The sequence below is a fragment of the Nymphalis io genome, chromosome 13 (genome assembly GCF_905147045.1).
Source record: "Nymphalis io chromosome 13, ilAglIoxx1.1, whole genome shotgun sequence".
NCBI classification, from domain to species: Eukaryota; Metazoa; Arthropoda; class Insecta; order Lepidoptera; family Nymphalidae; genus Nymphalis; species Nymphalis io.
In genome coordinates this window covers 9,273,832-9,291,418 of record NC_065900.1, presented here as the reverse complement: position 1 = coordinate 9,291,418, position 17,587 = coordinate 9,273,832, and the positions used below count along the sequence as shown (strand labels likewise).

General features: G+C 32.7%; 2 protein-coding genes across 3 annotated transcripts in view; both read left to right on the top strand.

The window, feature by feature from the left end:
• The window catches only part of LOC126772734 (ras-related C3 botulinum toxin substrate 1), a 231,044-nt gene that overhangs the window by 198,500 nt on the left and 14,957 nt on the right, over positions 1-17,587 (top strand). The gene's annotated exons all lie outside the window — the stretch shown is intronic.
• LOC126772700 (homeobox protein Hox-C4) lies at positions 520-17,241 on the top strand. Of its 2 annotated transcripts, none has more exons than XM_050493216.1 (3): positions 520-689; positions 1,156-1,782; positions 15,996-17,241. In XM_050493216.1, the coding sequence occupies exons 2-3, from the start codon at positions 1,254-1,256 to the stop codon at positions 16,652-16,654; spliced, it is 1,188 nt and encodes a 395-aa protein (XP_050349173.1). In that variant the 5' UTR covers positions 520-689; positions 1,156-1,253; the 3' UTR covers positions 16,655-17,241. The 2 variants fall into 2 exon arrangements, with proteins under 2 accessions (XP_050349173.1, XP_050349174.1); XM_050493217.1 differs by lacking the exon at positions 520-689 and adding an exon at positions 739-775.

Sequence of the window (17,587 nt, the reverse complement as noted above, 5' to 3'; positions counted from 1 at the left end):
ATAATTATAACTCATAAAGCATTTAGAACAATTCGATTATCTTTAAAAAAAAAATAAAGGAAATTGCATATTAAATATTTAAAAGCGACATGTCGTTACGAACGGAGACCATGTTCATTCTGTAGTATTATTAAACAGCTTCTTAAGCTCCACTCCACATTACACTTAGTTAGTTTTTTTCTCCATTACACATATGCAAAATTCTGTTAGAAAGAAAGAGGCCGATATATTTATCCACGATCGTCACAGATCGTTGTCTATATTGCCGTCCCTGTCCAACGGGTGGAATAGCTTGTGTGTGGAAAATAGAGACTTGTTGTTACGGGTTGATGCTTAAGAAGTGGTAGTTTCTCTGAAATAAGCTTTATAACAATGACATAAAGTTTAAATTACATTGGAAGATTTAGTGTAAGAGAACCGAAGAACAGCTCCGCCTTAAAAATGGAAGGTGGTATGTAAAAATTGATGAACATGTATAGAAGTCCTTAAAGTGACAGAGTGCGCTGGCGTGTTGGGCAGTGTATATTGTCTCAAAATGTCGCGGGAGCGCGCGCCTCAGCTATTGTTTATTATCAAAAAGTGATAAATCAAATGACTTGGCAATAATATTGTTCTAATATTTTAACAATTAGTGCTTTTATGTTTGTTTTAGAACTTTGTGAGTGAGTGATTTGTGGACTGTTTAAATTGTAAGTGTTTAAGTAATCCACGTTTAAATAATTTTAGCATAAGTGTTGGAGGTGTTCAAACAATGAGCGATGACATACAATTTTTAGTAAGAAGTCTCTTGGATATTTGTTATTTTCAATTTCTATATTGTTAAGTAGTACAATGAAATCAAAATTATTGCTATATGTAAATTGATAAAACATATTTTATATTTATTAAGTAGTTAAATATTTTTCATGAGGTAGGTTAGGACTATTTAAGTTAATATAAATAATTTCTTTTAATTTATTTCTAAATAGTTTTTCGTTTTACCCTCATTATTTAAAAAAATATTTAAAAGCAATAATAATATGTGATTAAAATATAGTTAGGTAGATATTATTTTAATATATCCAATTGATAAATCAGCTTATAAACGCTCCAAATTTTATTTACTTACGCTAGAATTGTACAAAAACGTGGGTTAGATGAATACATTATTTACAGGGATATAAGAAAAAAATGTTCCCGTTCTGCGATTGTTGAATGGCGGCCATATTAACAGGCGTATTGGGATGTGATGCGCCGAATCGACCACGCCCACAATGAGCTCCTTCCTCATGAACGGTGGATATCAACCACAGCCCGATCCAAAATTCCCACCCTCCGAAGAGTACAGCCAGGCGGACTACATACCACCAGGAGAATACTACCAGCATCAACATTTACAATATGGCTACCAGCACCAGTATCCCGTGCAAATCGGCACGGGATATGGATACGGAGGTTATTACCACCCGATACCGCAGCACCCACCTGTCGCACCACCGCCGAGGCCTCCCGAGCCATCTCATCCATCTGATGCTGATCACGGTTATATTCCTTCTCATAATGACGCTACGCCAGGACTAGCGGAGCTTGGGTTACGGTTAGAAAGACATATAGAAGAGGCGGCGCCCGCTGGGAGGAAACTTCAGGCCCTAGGCCGTGAAGGCTCTCCTGGGTCTGAATTGGACGATGAGAGGTTGCTTCTAGACAGTCCGCCTGTTGAAGACGATGATTCCTCAATATGTTCCGATAATACAGACAGAGTAATCTACCCTTGGATGAAGAAGATTCATGTTGCTGGGGCTTGTAAGTATCAATTTATATATAAATTTATCTATATTTTTTATTAACATAAAAATCTTAAATTAGATATTAATTAGTACTTACCTACATAATTATGTTACAATTGCACAACATAAGCATAAATCATTAAATAAACACCTGCTTACATAAAACTTATTAAATCTTATTAATTATAAATAAATAAAAAATCGTAATTAAGTATGTTTGGTACCGAATCGTCGTATAATTTTACTCTCAATAATAGGTTTCGTTTAAGTATATGTAATAACAATAGCATACTATTCAGAGGAATAGGCTGTATAAATCATACCCATCAAAAACATATCAAAAACATGTAAAATGAGAGCCGAGTTCAATATTATGATATATGCCTTGGTTGTTGACTTCAACGACAAAAGAAGTGAGATCTAAATGGGTGCCAAGTTCAATGGTCAGTCCTGAAATTTATTTATAACAACATAAAATATTTTATAATAACTTAAATATTATTTCTTCTTATCTTAGGATAATATATTAAAGCCTAACTTGGCTAGTTAAAGTCAAGGTCTGACTTGGCTAGTTCTCATATACGAATTATTATTATTTTTGGAGTTCTGAACAAGGTGCGGCGTTTTTTCACGCCACAACAACTGGGCCTGTTATACAAAACACAGTTACGGTCTTGCGTTGAATATTGCTCGTACCTTTGGGATGGCTCCGCTAAGTACCTACTGGAGGCCTTGGACCGGTTGCAGCGACGTGCGGTCCGCATTATTGGCGACGTAAAGGTCACAAACACCCTCGAGCTTTTACAATTGCGTCGAGAGATAGCAGCGCTGAGCGCTTTCTATCGACTGTATCACGGCGAGTGTTCTGAGGAATTATTCTCTCTAATTCCTGCTTCCCCCTCCCTTCATAAGTCTACGCGTGCTGGCTCTCGATGTCACCGCCTAACTGTGACATCAATTCCATCGCGCACAAAAAATTTGGGAACTCCTTTCTTTGTCACACTTCCAAGAAATGGAAATCCTTACCAGCTCACGTGTTCCCCTCCTCTTACAATCCGGGTTCCTTCAAACGAGGCGTGAAGAGGCATCTTGCGGGCTGGCAAGGCGGGGTGGCTAGTACAGAACATTCTTCCCAACTGTACTGGTCGTCGTCGCGTTTGGACTCTACTACCACTTACCATCAGGTGGAGTAGAGTCATTTGCCATCCCGGTGCATATAAAAAAAATATATATTAAGTACCTACTAAAACAGTCATGAAAGAGCCCTATGTTTGATCACTAGTTTCTAACAGCAAGGCAAATTTTCAGAAGAATAAAACAACAATTTACAGCTTCAGAACTTGAGAAGGCTATAATATCATTCGTATATGAAAACTAGCCAATTCAAACTTTAGGCTTCAATATATTATCCTAAGTTAAAAGAAGAAATAATATTCAAGTTGTTATAAAATATTTTATGTTGTTTTAGTACTTATAATTACTTATAACTAAGAGTATAGCCGATTTTCGTATGTGTATTACGAACGTACTTTCGTTTTAAACTGGGATTTAGTATTAATTATTATTTCAATATTTAGAACACATCTATAGTGTAAGATTATTACTTAAAAATAATAATTAATAACGTAAAAAATATGAAAGTCGACTATGCTCTGAGTTATAAGTAGTTATGATATGTTGGGATTAAAAAAAAATTAACGGCGGTCTTTCAGTCTTTATATATTCACGTGAAGACCTTAAAATCCACATAAAGATCGGCTGTTATTAATTTTGATTGCTGATTCTTACATTACAGGCGCTAAAAGTAAGTTTTCTAATAGAACCAATTAATTGAAAAATTATAATAAAATAATAAAAATTTACTAGTTTCGGATTTATTCCTTTGTATTCACCCAACTACCTATTTGGATGCCAAATTTGAATTTTCTAGGTTATCTGGAACTGGGTTAGAGTTTTGATCTGGTCAGTCAGTGATAAAAATGACGATTTTTGGACGTTAATATCTGAATACCGTTTGAAATGTGTTTATAAAATTTAGAGCACATATGTATCTCGCGGGTGTCGTGGGTCTCGGTATATAAGCCAAATTTAAAATTTTGTTAAATAGTTTTTCATTTATGAGAGGGGTCAAAAGTGGCTCCAAATGGTTCGTGTAATATTACACACGATGCTGCTTGGCAGTTCTGTTAGCTTAAACTTGGCTTGACACGCTACCGAGTGTCTAGATGTAAATTATTTTGAAATAAAATAAACAAATTCTAAAACATCACTACAAGGCCAAGCAAGCATTGCGCTCATACAATAATAGCAGCCTCGGCACTAATATATCTGCAGGCCTACGTTTTTTATTCATATCAATTCTTTCAAATATTATTGAATATCAGAATCTCTTAGAAAACACTCATTTTTCATTACCATTATACGAATTTTGAAACAAAATTATGTTATACTTTATTTTTTATAACCAGTATCATATTAATTTTAAAGCTACCGCCGATTTGTAAAGTAGACTAGAAAAACCGACAGGAAACTCAGTAGTTACTCATTTTAAACAATGAAATGAAATGGATGTTTTAATTAAATACAATTAAATTTAAACATACCCAATCATGTCTAAATATCTGATCTCCTCGTTTGTATTCATCTACGCGTATATCATTTTGTGTTCAGTATTATTATTCCTTATTTAATAATGACAAACATTGATTACTAAAAAAAGCAAAGCAAATAAGAAAATATAATCTTCATTAAATTTGTATTACCTAGTGTAGATTAATTATAAATCAAATAATTTATCGTTTATTTTCACTGATTTTAAGCCGTTTTAAATTTAAATTTGATAATGATTACATATTATAATATTGGACATATGTGTTGCAATGGCCGATGCTATGGCCAGTGTTTGCAAGAATAATATCATTTATATGTACAAGCTATAACATATTATGCAACATATATATATATATACTACAGAACCTATGTAAACTAAAAATATATATTACTAATGTAAAAGTTCGATTCGAGGTCGGATGACAGCGAAAAAAAAAGTTAATAAAAATATTTCTTAATATTAGTTAGTACGGTTATTATGTTTTAAAGTATTTTTGAAAATCAGTGTAGTACAGATGAAAAAGAAGGAACTTTAAAATTTAAATTGTACAAAATTCAGTCGGGTGGGTACATACGATTGCAATTATTCTTATATATGAAAGAAAATACCTCATACCAAACACTATCTATAAAATCTGTATATTTTAACCTTTTTCGTAAACCACTGCTTTTAAAAAACACAACACGTTTTCGATGTCGTTCTTAATATACTTTACAATAATATCTCTATGCTGCCGTGCATGTTTATAATCTGGATGATTTTTATTGATGATAACACCAGGGCGAATTTATAGTCTAGATTAATAGACACATCTTTGAGATTCTTTGAAACCAAACACAAGATCAACTTTTTTTTCAAATTGTAACAAAAGTGTTTATTCGTTTGTAAACAGAAATTCTCTCCAAAAATATTCAAGTAAAGATTAATCGCAGCACATAAATATCATCTTAAGCTTGATTCGGCCATTGTTATAAAATCAGACACGAGTGCAAAATAGGCTTTTAAGTACCACAATGTTTGCGGTATCACACTTGAAAGAATTAACAAATCACCAGCTATCAATAACCGAGGCCTGTTTACGGATACTTATGATTTTTTAGTTCTGTCCTTTGATTTGTTTTGACAGTTTACTAATGGGATGTCATTAAGAAGGTCCTACAAGACGCCAGGACCTTTGTTGCGTTACAAAAGGTACCCCGTGCATGGTAATGAGGCTCGTTTAATTTTATAACTTTTAAATAGAGGTTGTGGTCTGGAATTCGCCGGGGAGATTATTGGTTTCTAGTGGACTATTTAAATTTAATGAATTGTTAATGTAATTTAAATATAAAATGAATAGGTCTTCATCGTTCTTCAAAAAGGGTGCACTATAATATTTCAAATTAATATATTGTATAAATTTTTTTACTATTGTAATTATTTAAGTGTATTAGGCCAGTGGTTTATTTACTTGAGTCTCAAACGAAGGTCATGGATTTGAATTCAGTTAGATAATGTGTTTTTTTTTAAATTTATTGCGTTATAGCGGAACGTGGTCTTCATAAAAGTTATTAGATTTATAACACATATTATAATAGTAAAGGCAGGTAAGAAGAGCTAGCTATAGGGAATTTTTTTTTCTTAATATGAGACAAGTATTAGAGGAGAAGAACAGAGACCATTTTAATAGGCTGCGTTAACTATTATTACTTATTGACCAAATAATAAAATATTCATACATTCGAACAGTATAAAACTGTTAGTCGCGTTAGTGTTGCTTGTTTTAATTTTTTATATTCGTTTGTCCACGAATGTCATTTCAATTAATAGGTATTTATGAAAATTGAAAATAAATCACCAGTTCGCGTTCATGTGGACAACCGTAAGGGAGACACTATTGTTCACCCTCTTGGAAAATCTATTATTTTTATTAAAACGTAATTTAGGTACATGTTGGACAAATATAAAGATAAAAGCGAAGTCAGAATTTTATCATATCAAATATACGGATTTAATTTTTAAATTAAAAATATAATCTATTAACTTGTCTGTCTTGCCAATAAATATTCAATTTAAAAACTAACTAAAATCTCACATTACTAATTAATATATCATATGAACCTTTAAAATAAATCATAATAAAAATACACAAAAGATAGTTTTTAATGATCATCTTTTTACATATTTATCATTATATTTTGTGACTTAAAATTTTCAATACAATCTCGTATAATTATGCTTTATTATATTATTCTATACAATAACTTGCCTCAAGTATTCAACTTCTTTGTTTCCTATAGAGCATGTAGTGCGGGTTTCTTTTTATCCTCTTTTCGCCATTTTATAATTTTAAATATACTAAATTGGGAAGCTATAGTTTCCAAAGTACAATGATTGGTACGGCCAATCGAATATCCTTATGTTTTACCTGAGTGATGACACTTGCGTCGTCTGAGAAATATGACATGTTTCATAGCTTATTATTTGATGATAACGTCAATAAATATATGAGGCTAGTAAAAATAACATTAACAAACGTTACAGTTCTGATTATAAAACAATCTTTTATAACTACATTTTATACAGTACAAAATTAAAAAAAAAATGTCATTGGCAATTCAGTTATTCCAATCAAATCACCGATCCGATGAACACAACTTAAGTCTACTAACATAAGGTTAGGTCTTAAAAAGTTTTTACTTTGGTTCTTGATGATGACGTCAACAAGAGATCCTTTTTATTCGCTTTTTTAATAACGTTTTTGGAATCAGATTTAAAATTTATATAATAAAATTTACTTTCGTAGTAACGACAAAACTTTTGTATTTATATAAAATGAATTTTTAACGAATGTTTATACAAAGAAAGTATTTAGATTCGTTCGTCATATTATACCATACATTACCATTAATTCATACCTACATTCATTGTTGACAGCTTCTTCAAAGCATCTCATGTATAAATTATGCATATTGTATCCAATTTTTTGTAAACTTGAACCAAAGGTCAATGCGACATGTTTCAATCTCCATATTATTTATTACATGTTTTAATAGTGATATTTAATATTAGTTATCTATATGTATAAAAAATTATGTCGGTATGTATATCTGTTTGAGATTAATAGACTTTGATACTGTTTTACCGATTTTGTATTTTTTACATTCAATTCAATGTCATATTCATCATGTACTGCATGATGTTTCAAAAGTGCTTTTAAGAACCGATTTGAATAAATACAGTAACAGCCTGTTAATGTCCCACTGCTGGGATAAGGCCTCTCCCTTTCGAGGAGAAGGTTTGGAGCTTATTCCACCACGCTGCTCCAATGCGGGTTTGTAGAATACACATGTGCAGAATTTCAATGAAATCAGACACATGCAGGGTTCCTCACGATGTTTTCCTTAGCACGAGATGAATTATAATCACAATTAAGCACATGAAAATTCAGTGGTTAGAACGCGTGAATTTTAACCGATGCTCGTGGGTTCAAATCCGAGCAAGCACCATAGATAGCTAATAAGATTACAGAGCACTAGGTCCTCAAACCTAGAGTAAGAGCAATAAAAATTTATTTTCAGCAGTACCTGAATTTATTCGACTTTCAAATATTACATTTAAAATCATTTGATGTGAAATATCAAGTATAAATTGTTAGTTATTAAAAAATCGCCCCAAACTAAACATTAGTCTAATAAACTAAAGTTAATAATATAAGCATGAACATATTATAATGTTAACTATATATTACGATAATATATCGATAATATATATATATATATATATAATATATAGTTGACATTATAATATGAATATATTATAATGTCAACTATATATCAATCAATCAATCAACAGCCAATCGTTGTCGACTGCTGAATATAGGCCTCTCCCAAGGTGCGCCAAAGCTCCCTGTCCTCCGCCTTCCGCATCCAGTTGGTGCCCGCCACCTTCTTAAGGTCGTCGGTCCACCTGGCTGGAGGGCGCCCTACGCTGCGCTTGCCGATTCGCGGTCTCCACTCTAGGACTCGTCTGCTCCAACGGCCATCGGTCCTACGACATACGTGACCAGCCCACTGCCACTTCAGCCTGCTAATTTTGCAAGCTATGTCGGTGACTCCGGTTCTTTTCCGGATAATCTCATTTCTGATCTTATCCTTCAAAGATACTCCGAGCATAGCTCGCTCCATAGCACGCTGAGCGACTTTGAATTTGTGGACTAGTCCCGCAGTTAGTGTCCACGTTTCGGCACCGTATGTCATGGCAGGTAAGACGCATTGGTTGAAGACTTTCGTCTTCAAACATTGCGGTATAGACGACTTGAGGACTTGACGAAGATTGCCAAATGCTGCCCATCCCAAGCGAATTCTTCGATCGGCTTCCTTCTCGAAGTTGTTCCTACCGACTTGTATTATCTGTCCTAGGTAGGTATATTCACTAACAACTTCGAGAGGTTTCCCCTCGACGTATATCGGTCCCGGCACGACATGCCTATTGAACATGACCATGGTCTTGTCCAAGTTTATACCGAGACCGACACACCGGGAAGATTCGCCTAGGCTACGCAGCATTTCGGTGAGTTATATAATTATATATGTAACTATATATAGTTACATTATAATATGTTCATGATCTATTCTTTGTTCTTTTATAATATTTTAACTTTTTAAATATGCCCAGTGTTATGTTACTAAAATAAATATAGAACAAGATTGGTATGTAGGTACGTCGGAATACTTGAGATGAGCCTTTTTCAAGAGTCATTGTAATTAATAGTACTTGTACGTACGATTATAATGTTAATATATTAGAATGACAATGTATTTAAAACTTGAGCATGAATACTTTAGTCTACTTAAGTTATGAATTTACAAGGAAACATCAAAAGCGTTTGATTTTTATACTTACAATATCATCCTCAATAAGTAAATTTAATTGATATAATTATTACTACGAGCTGACAGATTCATATATTTATTATTTATAAATTAATGTTTCAATAAATTTAATAGAGCTTATCCACTTAGTAAATTAATAAAATGTAAATGTTTTTTATGACATTGACTATATAATTTCTTATAATATTGAACGCGACTTACAAACAAAATGACTATCATATTATTACTTTGAAGAGAAAAGTATTTATTATTTTATAAAAACGTTAATTTTTTCCATAGAATGTTATCAATACGATAGAATATAGTTAACGTACTATGGAAGTCTAAATATTTTTTGTATTTCATGAAATTAATTCAATTAAAGTAGTCAGATAAAGATCATTGTTCTGTCCCGAGAACAAATCTTATTTATATTAATGACAACGAAAATTTATTGCGTAGTATTATAACGCCCATTATTACTATTAAAATAAGTAAAATATTTTATAAAATATAAAATTATAATGTTTAGTTTATTTATATCAAAACTTGTATATAAAATATTCTTAATTAAGTTAAAGGTCAGAGGAAGGCCGACCAAAAAACCTTACAAAGTTAATGTACAGGCTTTACTTAAATCGAAGAATTGCACTCGCATTACAACCAAATACACTCCTTATCGACACCTGTCACCGTGGTAACATTTTTCACTCCATAATAGTGGTACAAGATGGTAAGTTGGTCGTAATGAAGGACCACCGTGGGTTTGATAGCGTGCGCGAGATGGGCCTGAGATTAACAGATCTCTTATGAGACCACACGAACGCAGGTAGTCAGTAATTCAATTCAGATTGTCATCGTCCGATGACGTGATAGTGGCTAACGAAGCGAAGATGGAGTGGATGCCCGGTAGCGTAACGGGATTTCGATTTTTGCGTGTGATGAAACAGTAGTTAATTGAATGATACGCCTTCGATGCTATTTTATGATTAAAATAACGTTGATGTAAAATATATATTTTGTAGATATACTAGTCTGGAAATTACTAGATTTAAAAAATAGACACAAGATAATTATAACATATATTAGAAATTGAAAACTATTCGGTTTATTATGTTGTATATTTTATATGGTATTAAGAGTTTTTTTTTAATAATAATGAAAACATACTTCCTTAGGTACCTACTCAATTGAATACATATGCCATAGTCGTATGCCGTATGTTCTGTCTTCTTCTTCTTTGTTCAAACCCTCTTCCCAGTTCAGCTGGGGTCGGGTCTCCTTGTACATCTGCGCCAGAAAGCTCTGTTCTGGGTTGTCTGTGTACTCAGATTATCTTTCTGGGCCTCTTTTTGTATGTTTGACCACCAGGTTGCGAGCTGTCGCCCTCTTCCCCGCGGTCGGTCCGGGATATTTAAGGCTTTCTTGATAGGATGATCATCGTTACGTCTCAGGATATGGCCGTACCAGCGCAGTCGACATTCCTTAAATTTTTCCACTATTGGTGTAACCTTGAACGATCCTCTGACATACTCATTTCTTACTTTGTCCAGCCGGGTGATTCCTCCCGCCCATCTAAGCATTTCCATCTCGCTTGTATGCAGTTGTTGTTCGTGTGTCTTTTTGATGGTCCAACACTCTGCCCTATAGATCATGGATGGACGTACTACCGTTCTGTACACTTTTCCCTTTACACGAATGGGCATTCTATGGTCACAGAGAACACCCGAAAGCGATTTCCATTTTATCCAGGCGGTTTTAATGCGGAGGTCCACGTCCTTATCGATATTTGCATTAGTAGTAAGCACAGATCCAAGATATTTGAAGTTGTCTACTTTGGATAGTGCGCGGTTGTCTATGTAAATATTACATCCCGTCTCTTCTGTCCCTCCATATTCACATTCAAAATATTCGGTTTTACTTCGACTAATGCGTAGCCCATGGTTTTCTATTTGTGTCACCCACCGGTTAAGTGTTTCCTGTAGGTTTTGTGCATTTTTCGCCACTAAGACTATAGCCGTATGTTGTTGTCTTGTTTTTTTTTTTAATTTTTTGGTAACTTATAATGCTATCCTATGGTTTTATATTATATGAAAAATATATCAAATTAAAATCAACACTTGTGCTTAGTAACAGTAACTTTAAAAATGACACGTAAAAATTTTGGTGACTTTTTACTACAATAACGCTGCTTATATATGTCAGTTCTCACTGTAACTGACCCTGTTGGTCTAGTTACTATTTTATAAGGTGACAGATCAAGAAATCTTTGTTTCAAAATCTGGGTCAGATCACTAAACAGTTATTGGGTTTTATGGTTGGTAGTGTTGCACACTTGTGCCTCGAATAGCACGAAAAGGGGTTTATCCTGTGCCTTATCTCCAGACGTGTCAGATTAATTGAAGTGAATTTGTGATTCCGGACACACATGTGCACTATAGCATGTTCCCAGCACAGATTCTAGTCTCCGAGAACCACCTTGAGGGCTACATCGGTCGAAATTTAGTCAATAGGATATAACTTTTGTATCCTACATATTAAAAATATAAACAACCTACGATAATAAAAGATTAATTTTATATTGGTTCGCCTGAATTGGTAACCAAAACTTATCTTTTTGTATTTAGTAGTTTTCGCTCTCCTTTTAGTAACTCTATGCCATTTTCTATACTCCTGACAAAGTGTATGCCAAGTTTCACAATGATCGGCTTAGTAGCTAAGACATCAAAAAGTAAAAAACAAACTCACTTTCGTATTTATACTATCAGTTAGGTTAGGTTAATATTGTATGATTTTTCTGGTAAAATAATAATTATATAATAATACTTGTAAAGTTATCTTCGTGATTGATAACGTACGGGTATTTTTAAATCTGTACACAATCCATTCAATATGTACGATGGACCCGTGTCAACGAGTTCCTCGCAGAAATCTCAGGGCCGAGGACTGACCGCAAACCGCACATACCGCCCCTGCCCACTGCAGCCATTTTCCGAGAATTCTTAACTAAACAATGTTCTTGGCTATACCCAAAAGATTTTTTGAGAATACCTAAATACATATATTTCTACTCGGGCTTCTTGTTTTTTGTTTGTTTTTATAGAAACTTGTAGTTTCTATAAAAAATAACCAATATAACTGTGCACTCTGTTTTAGTAAAGTAAATGAAACATTAGTAGACCTTCTCATAAAGCCTTTGGCTTTAACGAGAAAGCATAGTCAAAATATTGTATCTAATAACTTAGTCGGTTATGGATGCTTTTATTTCATGCTTGTTTCCGGCAGCGGCTTCGCCTGCTTGTTAGGTACTCTATATCCTTTTCTGAATCTCTGACAATGGGTATGCAAAATTTCATGATGATCGGTTGAGTTGATAAGACTTGAACGTAAACAAACAAACTCATATAGTATTTATATTAATAAGGATTTTTGTATACATAAATTTTTTTAATTATCAGCTTGTAACGTAATGAATCATTTCGATATCACTAAGTAGCTAATTTAATTTATTAAGTTGTAATTGAAAATGTAAGTAATGATTCTTTCACATATATCTATCACGTGAAATGATAAAAGCACTAAACTATATTTTATCTATAGTGATCTTAAGGTTATATAATTTTATTTTAAGCTCGAATCAAATTGACATCAGCGAAAATCTCATAGAACTTCGACCCAACATACCGTCCAACCCACTGCGATTCCCAAAGAATTCTAGCCCGGATCGTGCTATCTCTTTCCCTCAAATGGTAAAGGTTAGCAGGATAAATATATATGTATTTCTCAGCAGTGAAAAAAATAAGGTTGCTCGGCCAAACCGACCTTTACTCTGCAAGATTTATTTTAATCTTGCTATCTCATTCAGTCTTGTATTGTATGTGGTAGATAAACTAATAAAATTAATTTCCAGTCTCCAAATTGTAATTATATAAAATTCAGTTAATTGTTAAAAATAATTGCTATTATTAAATAAATATCTATAGGAGCTACATTTTAAACCCTTTTCAATCATTCGTGTAAATTGTTCTCATTAATGTTTTTAATTTTCAAACCGCTTATTGATCTTTTAAGTTTTTTTATAACCTTGCAATAAATAAAAGCTTTTTGTGCTTTTTATATTTTCAATGTAGCCATTGTACAGAATTTTTGGTTCAACTTTCTAGAATCATATGGCTAATTAAGCTATTACCTTTTCATTCATTTGATAAAGCCTTATTCAGCACGTCTTTCAAGTCTGGATATAAAAGCAATTTCCTCGATAGGAAATTAGAAATTTTCTTACAAAGCCTATAACGATTTTTTTACAATTCTTCACTAAGTAACTATTGTGCCAATTTCTTTTATAGAAACTTTAGGCCATTTCTTCAACAACAGACTGCTTCGTAAAAGAAATCTAGGTCCATTAAGGTATATAATAAATTAGTATTAATGTAATATCAACTTTGTTATAATATAACTTGAAACCAATTTACTTTTAAAAGAAATTGCCGAATTTATAAATTATGTTTTAGTTATTAGTCAAAAATAAATTGTTACTAAAAGCAAAACAAAATCAAGGAACCTTTCAAGTTTTTCAGTTTACGGCAGTAAATTCTACTCGCTACTCCACTATTGGGAGTTGAATGGTGTACAATGTACGTGTCTGATTTTTTTTCACAGTTGTGATTGAATTATATTTTAAAAATAAATTTACTGTTAAATTGTAAAATACTTTACTCCGGCAGTTTAATCCAATACCTTTAATGAAAACCAACAGTCCAAACTACTAAGTAATTTCAGCTCTAAAATATAATATATAGTAAATATTAATGAACATGAAATTTAGAAGATCTATTATAACCTCTATGAAAATTAGGGCTTATGATTTTATTAATTTAATCAAATCTATGTAATGTTTAGTAGATTATGGGTTTATCTTTTAAATTCTAACTCCAAACGAGTTCATCAAGTCAGATGAATGAGAATTTTACAATTTAGAGTACTCATAATTTTAGAATTGTGTAGAAATCAACTGCCTTACTTACAAACGTAACTTAACACCTGTTTAGTTAAAAATTGTCGGCACTACTAATAAATGTTTAAATGCTGTTCAGTGAAAAATTGATTTCATTGATTGATTGATTGGAAATTTTGAAAGACACAGACAGTATTGTTTAACTAATCACCCATTAAACAGTCACAAGTTTTGAAAAGTAAGGGTAAATCTACAAAGGTTTTATAATATAAATAGTATTTATAAAAAGAAACAATTTAAAAAGAAGCTTTTATTTCATCCTAGACCAAAATGAATTAAATGTTGTATACTTAATTGAACTAAAACTAGATCTAAAAGGGTTAGCAAAATTTTGGCATGACTGGGTAGAACAATTTAAGACTCACTTGCCAGATTTGATTCCACAGACGAAGTTAAATATAAGCTTGAAATAAAAATAGATCTCATTATAATACAATTTACAAGCTTATTTATTTTCTATGCTAATAAAATAAGGAAACATGAGTTTCTGATTTTCTTTCCTAACATGCAAACTAAAACTTATTCATTTTACAAATGAAACGTTGTGTAATGTTTGGCTGATGTTTTTTTAACAATTGGATTGTAACGATTTGATCAACACGATACACAATATAAAAATACAATTTTCTTATGTAACATTTTCCGCTACAAACATTGCATTTTCTTTGAAGCTCCAATTTATATAAATGTGTATGTAAGTCAATGCTGAGGTTCAACGGCATATACTTATAATAGATCCGAAAGTCCTGAAAAACTTGAAGTTAGTAATAGATTTTTGCAACTCTATATGGCTGGTTGGAGTCTAAATGTTTGTAGTGTGTACATTCCCGTGCCTCGAAAAGTACATAAAGCCGTTAGTGCTGCGCCTATACTCGTCTCGGACCGTCCCATCACCTTATGACAGAGAATAGAGACAGAATTTAGGTTTGCGCAATAACTTGTGCACTATAATATATATCGCGCATTTGGTTATTCCCGCCTGGGAGTGGCTGACGAAGACAAAATCGATCAGGAAAACATTATCATCATTATCACGTATATTAAGCAACAATTTATTCTATATTGTTTGTGGATGAATATTATTCCGTAACAGCCTGTGAATGTCCCACTGCTGGGCTAAAGGCCTCCTCTCCTCTTTTTGAGGAGAAGGTTTGGAGCTTATTCCACCACATGAATATTATTACAAAAATTTATTTGTAGTCTGAAATTCAAATTAGGAACTTTTAAACTCATCATTTAAAAGCTTAGTATTAACGTTACTTTATCTCTATTAGCCATATTAAAATAAAGTCTCGTAAATGTAGTCCAGTCGTACCTTCTCGTTATATAAACAACTAATTTGCTAAACGTAATTAATCAAAAGCAAAAAGGAAGCTCATGCTCGTACACGTGTAATTATTATGCACATTAATTAACAGTGCCCCAGAGGTTGTTACCACATAAATTATTCAGTAAGGTCCCCGCACGCAACACCGCCTCATTTGAAGTGCACGATAAATTACCTACCTACATATAAACGAAGTACATAGATCCGCCTTCTATGTTAGGTAATGGTTACAAATATCGTCAGCCAAAAAATTTGCTACTGTTTTAATTTTGACTATGTCGTTCATTTTTATTATTATCTACATCTCATATATCTATTTAAGGTTCCTTAAACACGAATTTTAAATCACTGAATTATCAATTCTATTCCTAAATATGTAACAAACAGATTTGTTAAAAAGTAATATGTTTTATTTTGTTCACAGCAAACGGAACTTTTCAACCGGGAATGGAGCCGAAACGGCAACGGACAGCGTATACCAGGCACCAAATATTAGAATTGGAAAAAGAGTTTCATTACAATCGGTACCTTACTAGAAGAAGAAGAATAGAAATAGCTCACACTCTAGTCCTGTCGGAGAGACAAATAAAAATCTGGTTTCAGAATAGAAGAATGAAATGGAAAAAGGACAATAAATTACCGAATACCAAAAACGTTAGAAGAAAAACTAATCCAGCCGGCGTCACGACGACTACGACTAAAGGAGCCACACCAAAGAGTAGATCGAGTAAGAATACAAATAATAACGATAAGAAGAAATCAAACAACAATGGACGGCCAGACAGCATAGAAAATGTAACTGACAACATCATGAACGAATTACACTGTGTTGGCGCGCAGCAAAATATGTCTCACGATCCATCAATAAGTCCCATGTCGCATCCTGGCAGCCAGATGAACCCTGGACACCAGATGACAGCTCATCACTTACATATGATGGGTATACATGCAGGCATGGACCCGTCACTGGTTGCCAATTTATCCGCCCACGGTTCGCCAGTTGGCAATACGGGTTGCGGAACCGGTATCGGTGCAGGTAACGCGCCAGTCATAAAATCAGACTATGGTCTCACTGCCTTATAATCTTTAGAATGTAAAGAAGATGCTATATTTTCATTGACGAACTCATGTAATACTTACCATTCCTTTGTGTTTATAACTTGTAATAAAGTGATTATAATGTAACTAATTAAGTTAATGTAAGTTGTGTAAGTAATACTAGTAATAATATCAGTCATAAATTGGATGTTTGTTTAGTTAAGCGGAAAACTTTACAATGTCAAAAGTGTGATTATTTTAGGGTAGGTATAGACATCTGAGTGGGCTTGTACTTTTAACTGTGAGTCATTGTCATTTAATTTTTGATATGATTCTATAAAAACAAGTCGTCATGTATAATTTTTTGCCTGAAAATTGTAAGACAGCTGTGTGATTCGAAGTTGAACAAAAGGGAACATACAAATTAATTTATTTAATTTGTGAGTCGAATTTAAATTTGTCTGATTTTTGTTTTTAATTTAATATAATTGTTATTTTAACATTTTTGTATGTAATTTAGTGACGTATGATTGAGACAATGACTTAGGTTTCGGTACGAAATGAAAGTCAGTTTTAAACGGAAACATTGTTTTGTAACTAAGATAGGAAAAAATGTGAATATAAAACCAATAAAATATAGAATAAATATGAAATAACATAAACATATTATTTTCCCCTAAAGCCTTTGTAAAATTTAAGTATTAACAAATCAAAGTATCAAGTATTAAAAAAAACTTCTAAAAAAATTTCACAGAATTGTGGATAATAACTAACGAAAAATAATTTTGTGGAATAAACTAGTATAACAATAGCAATAGTATAACTAGTGAAGCGTTCTTTATTAAATTAGTAGAATTCCTAATATAGTCAGAATATAATATTACGGTATACGAAATTGCAGTTCTTATAATGTAATTTATCTAGTGCAATAGCTAAAAGCATCCTTTGCGCTTGAATGATCATTCGTGTATCATATCA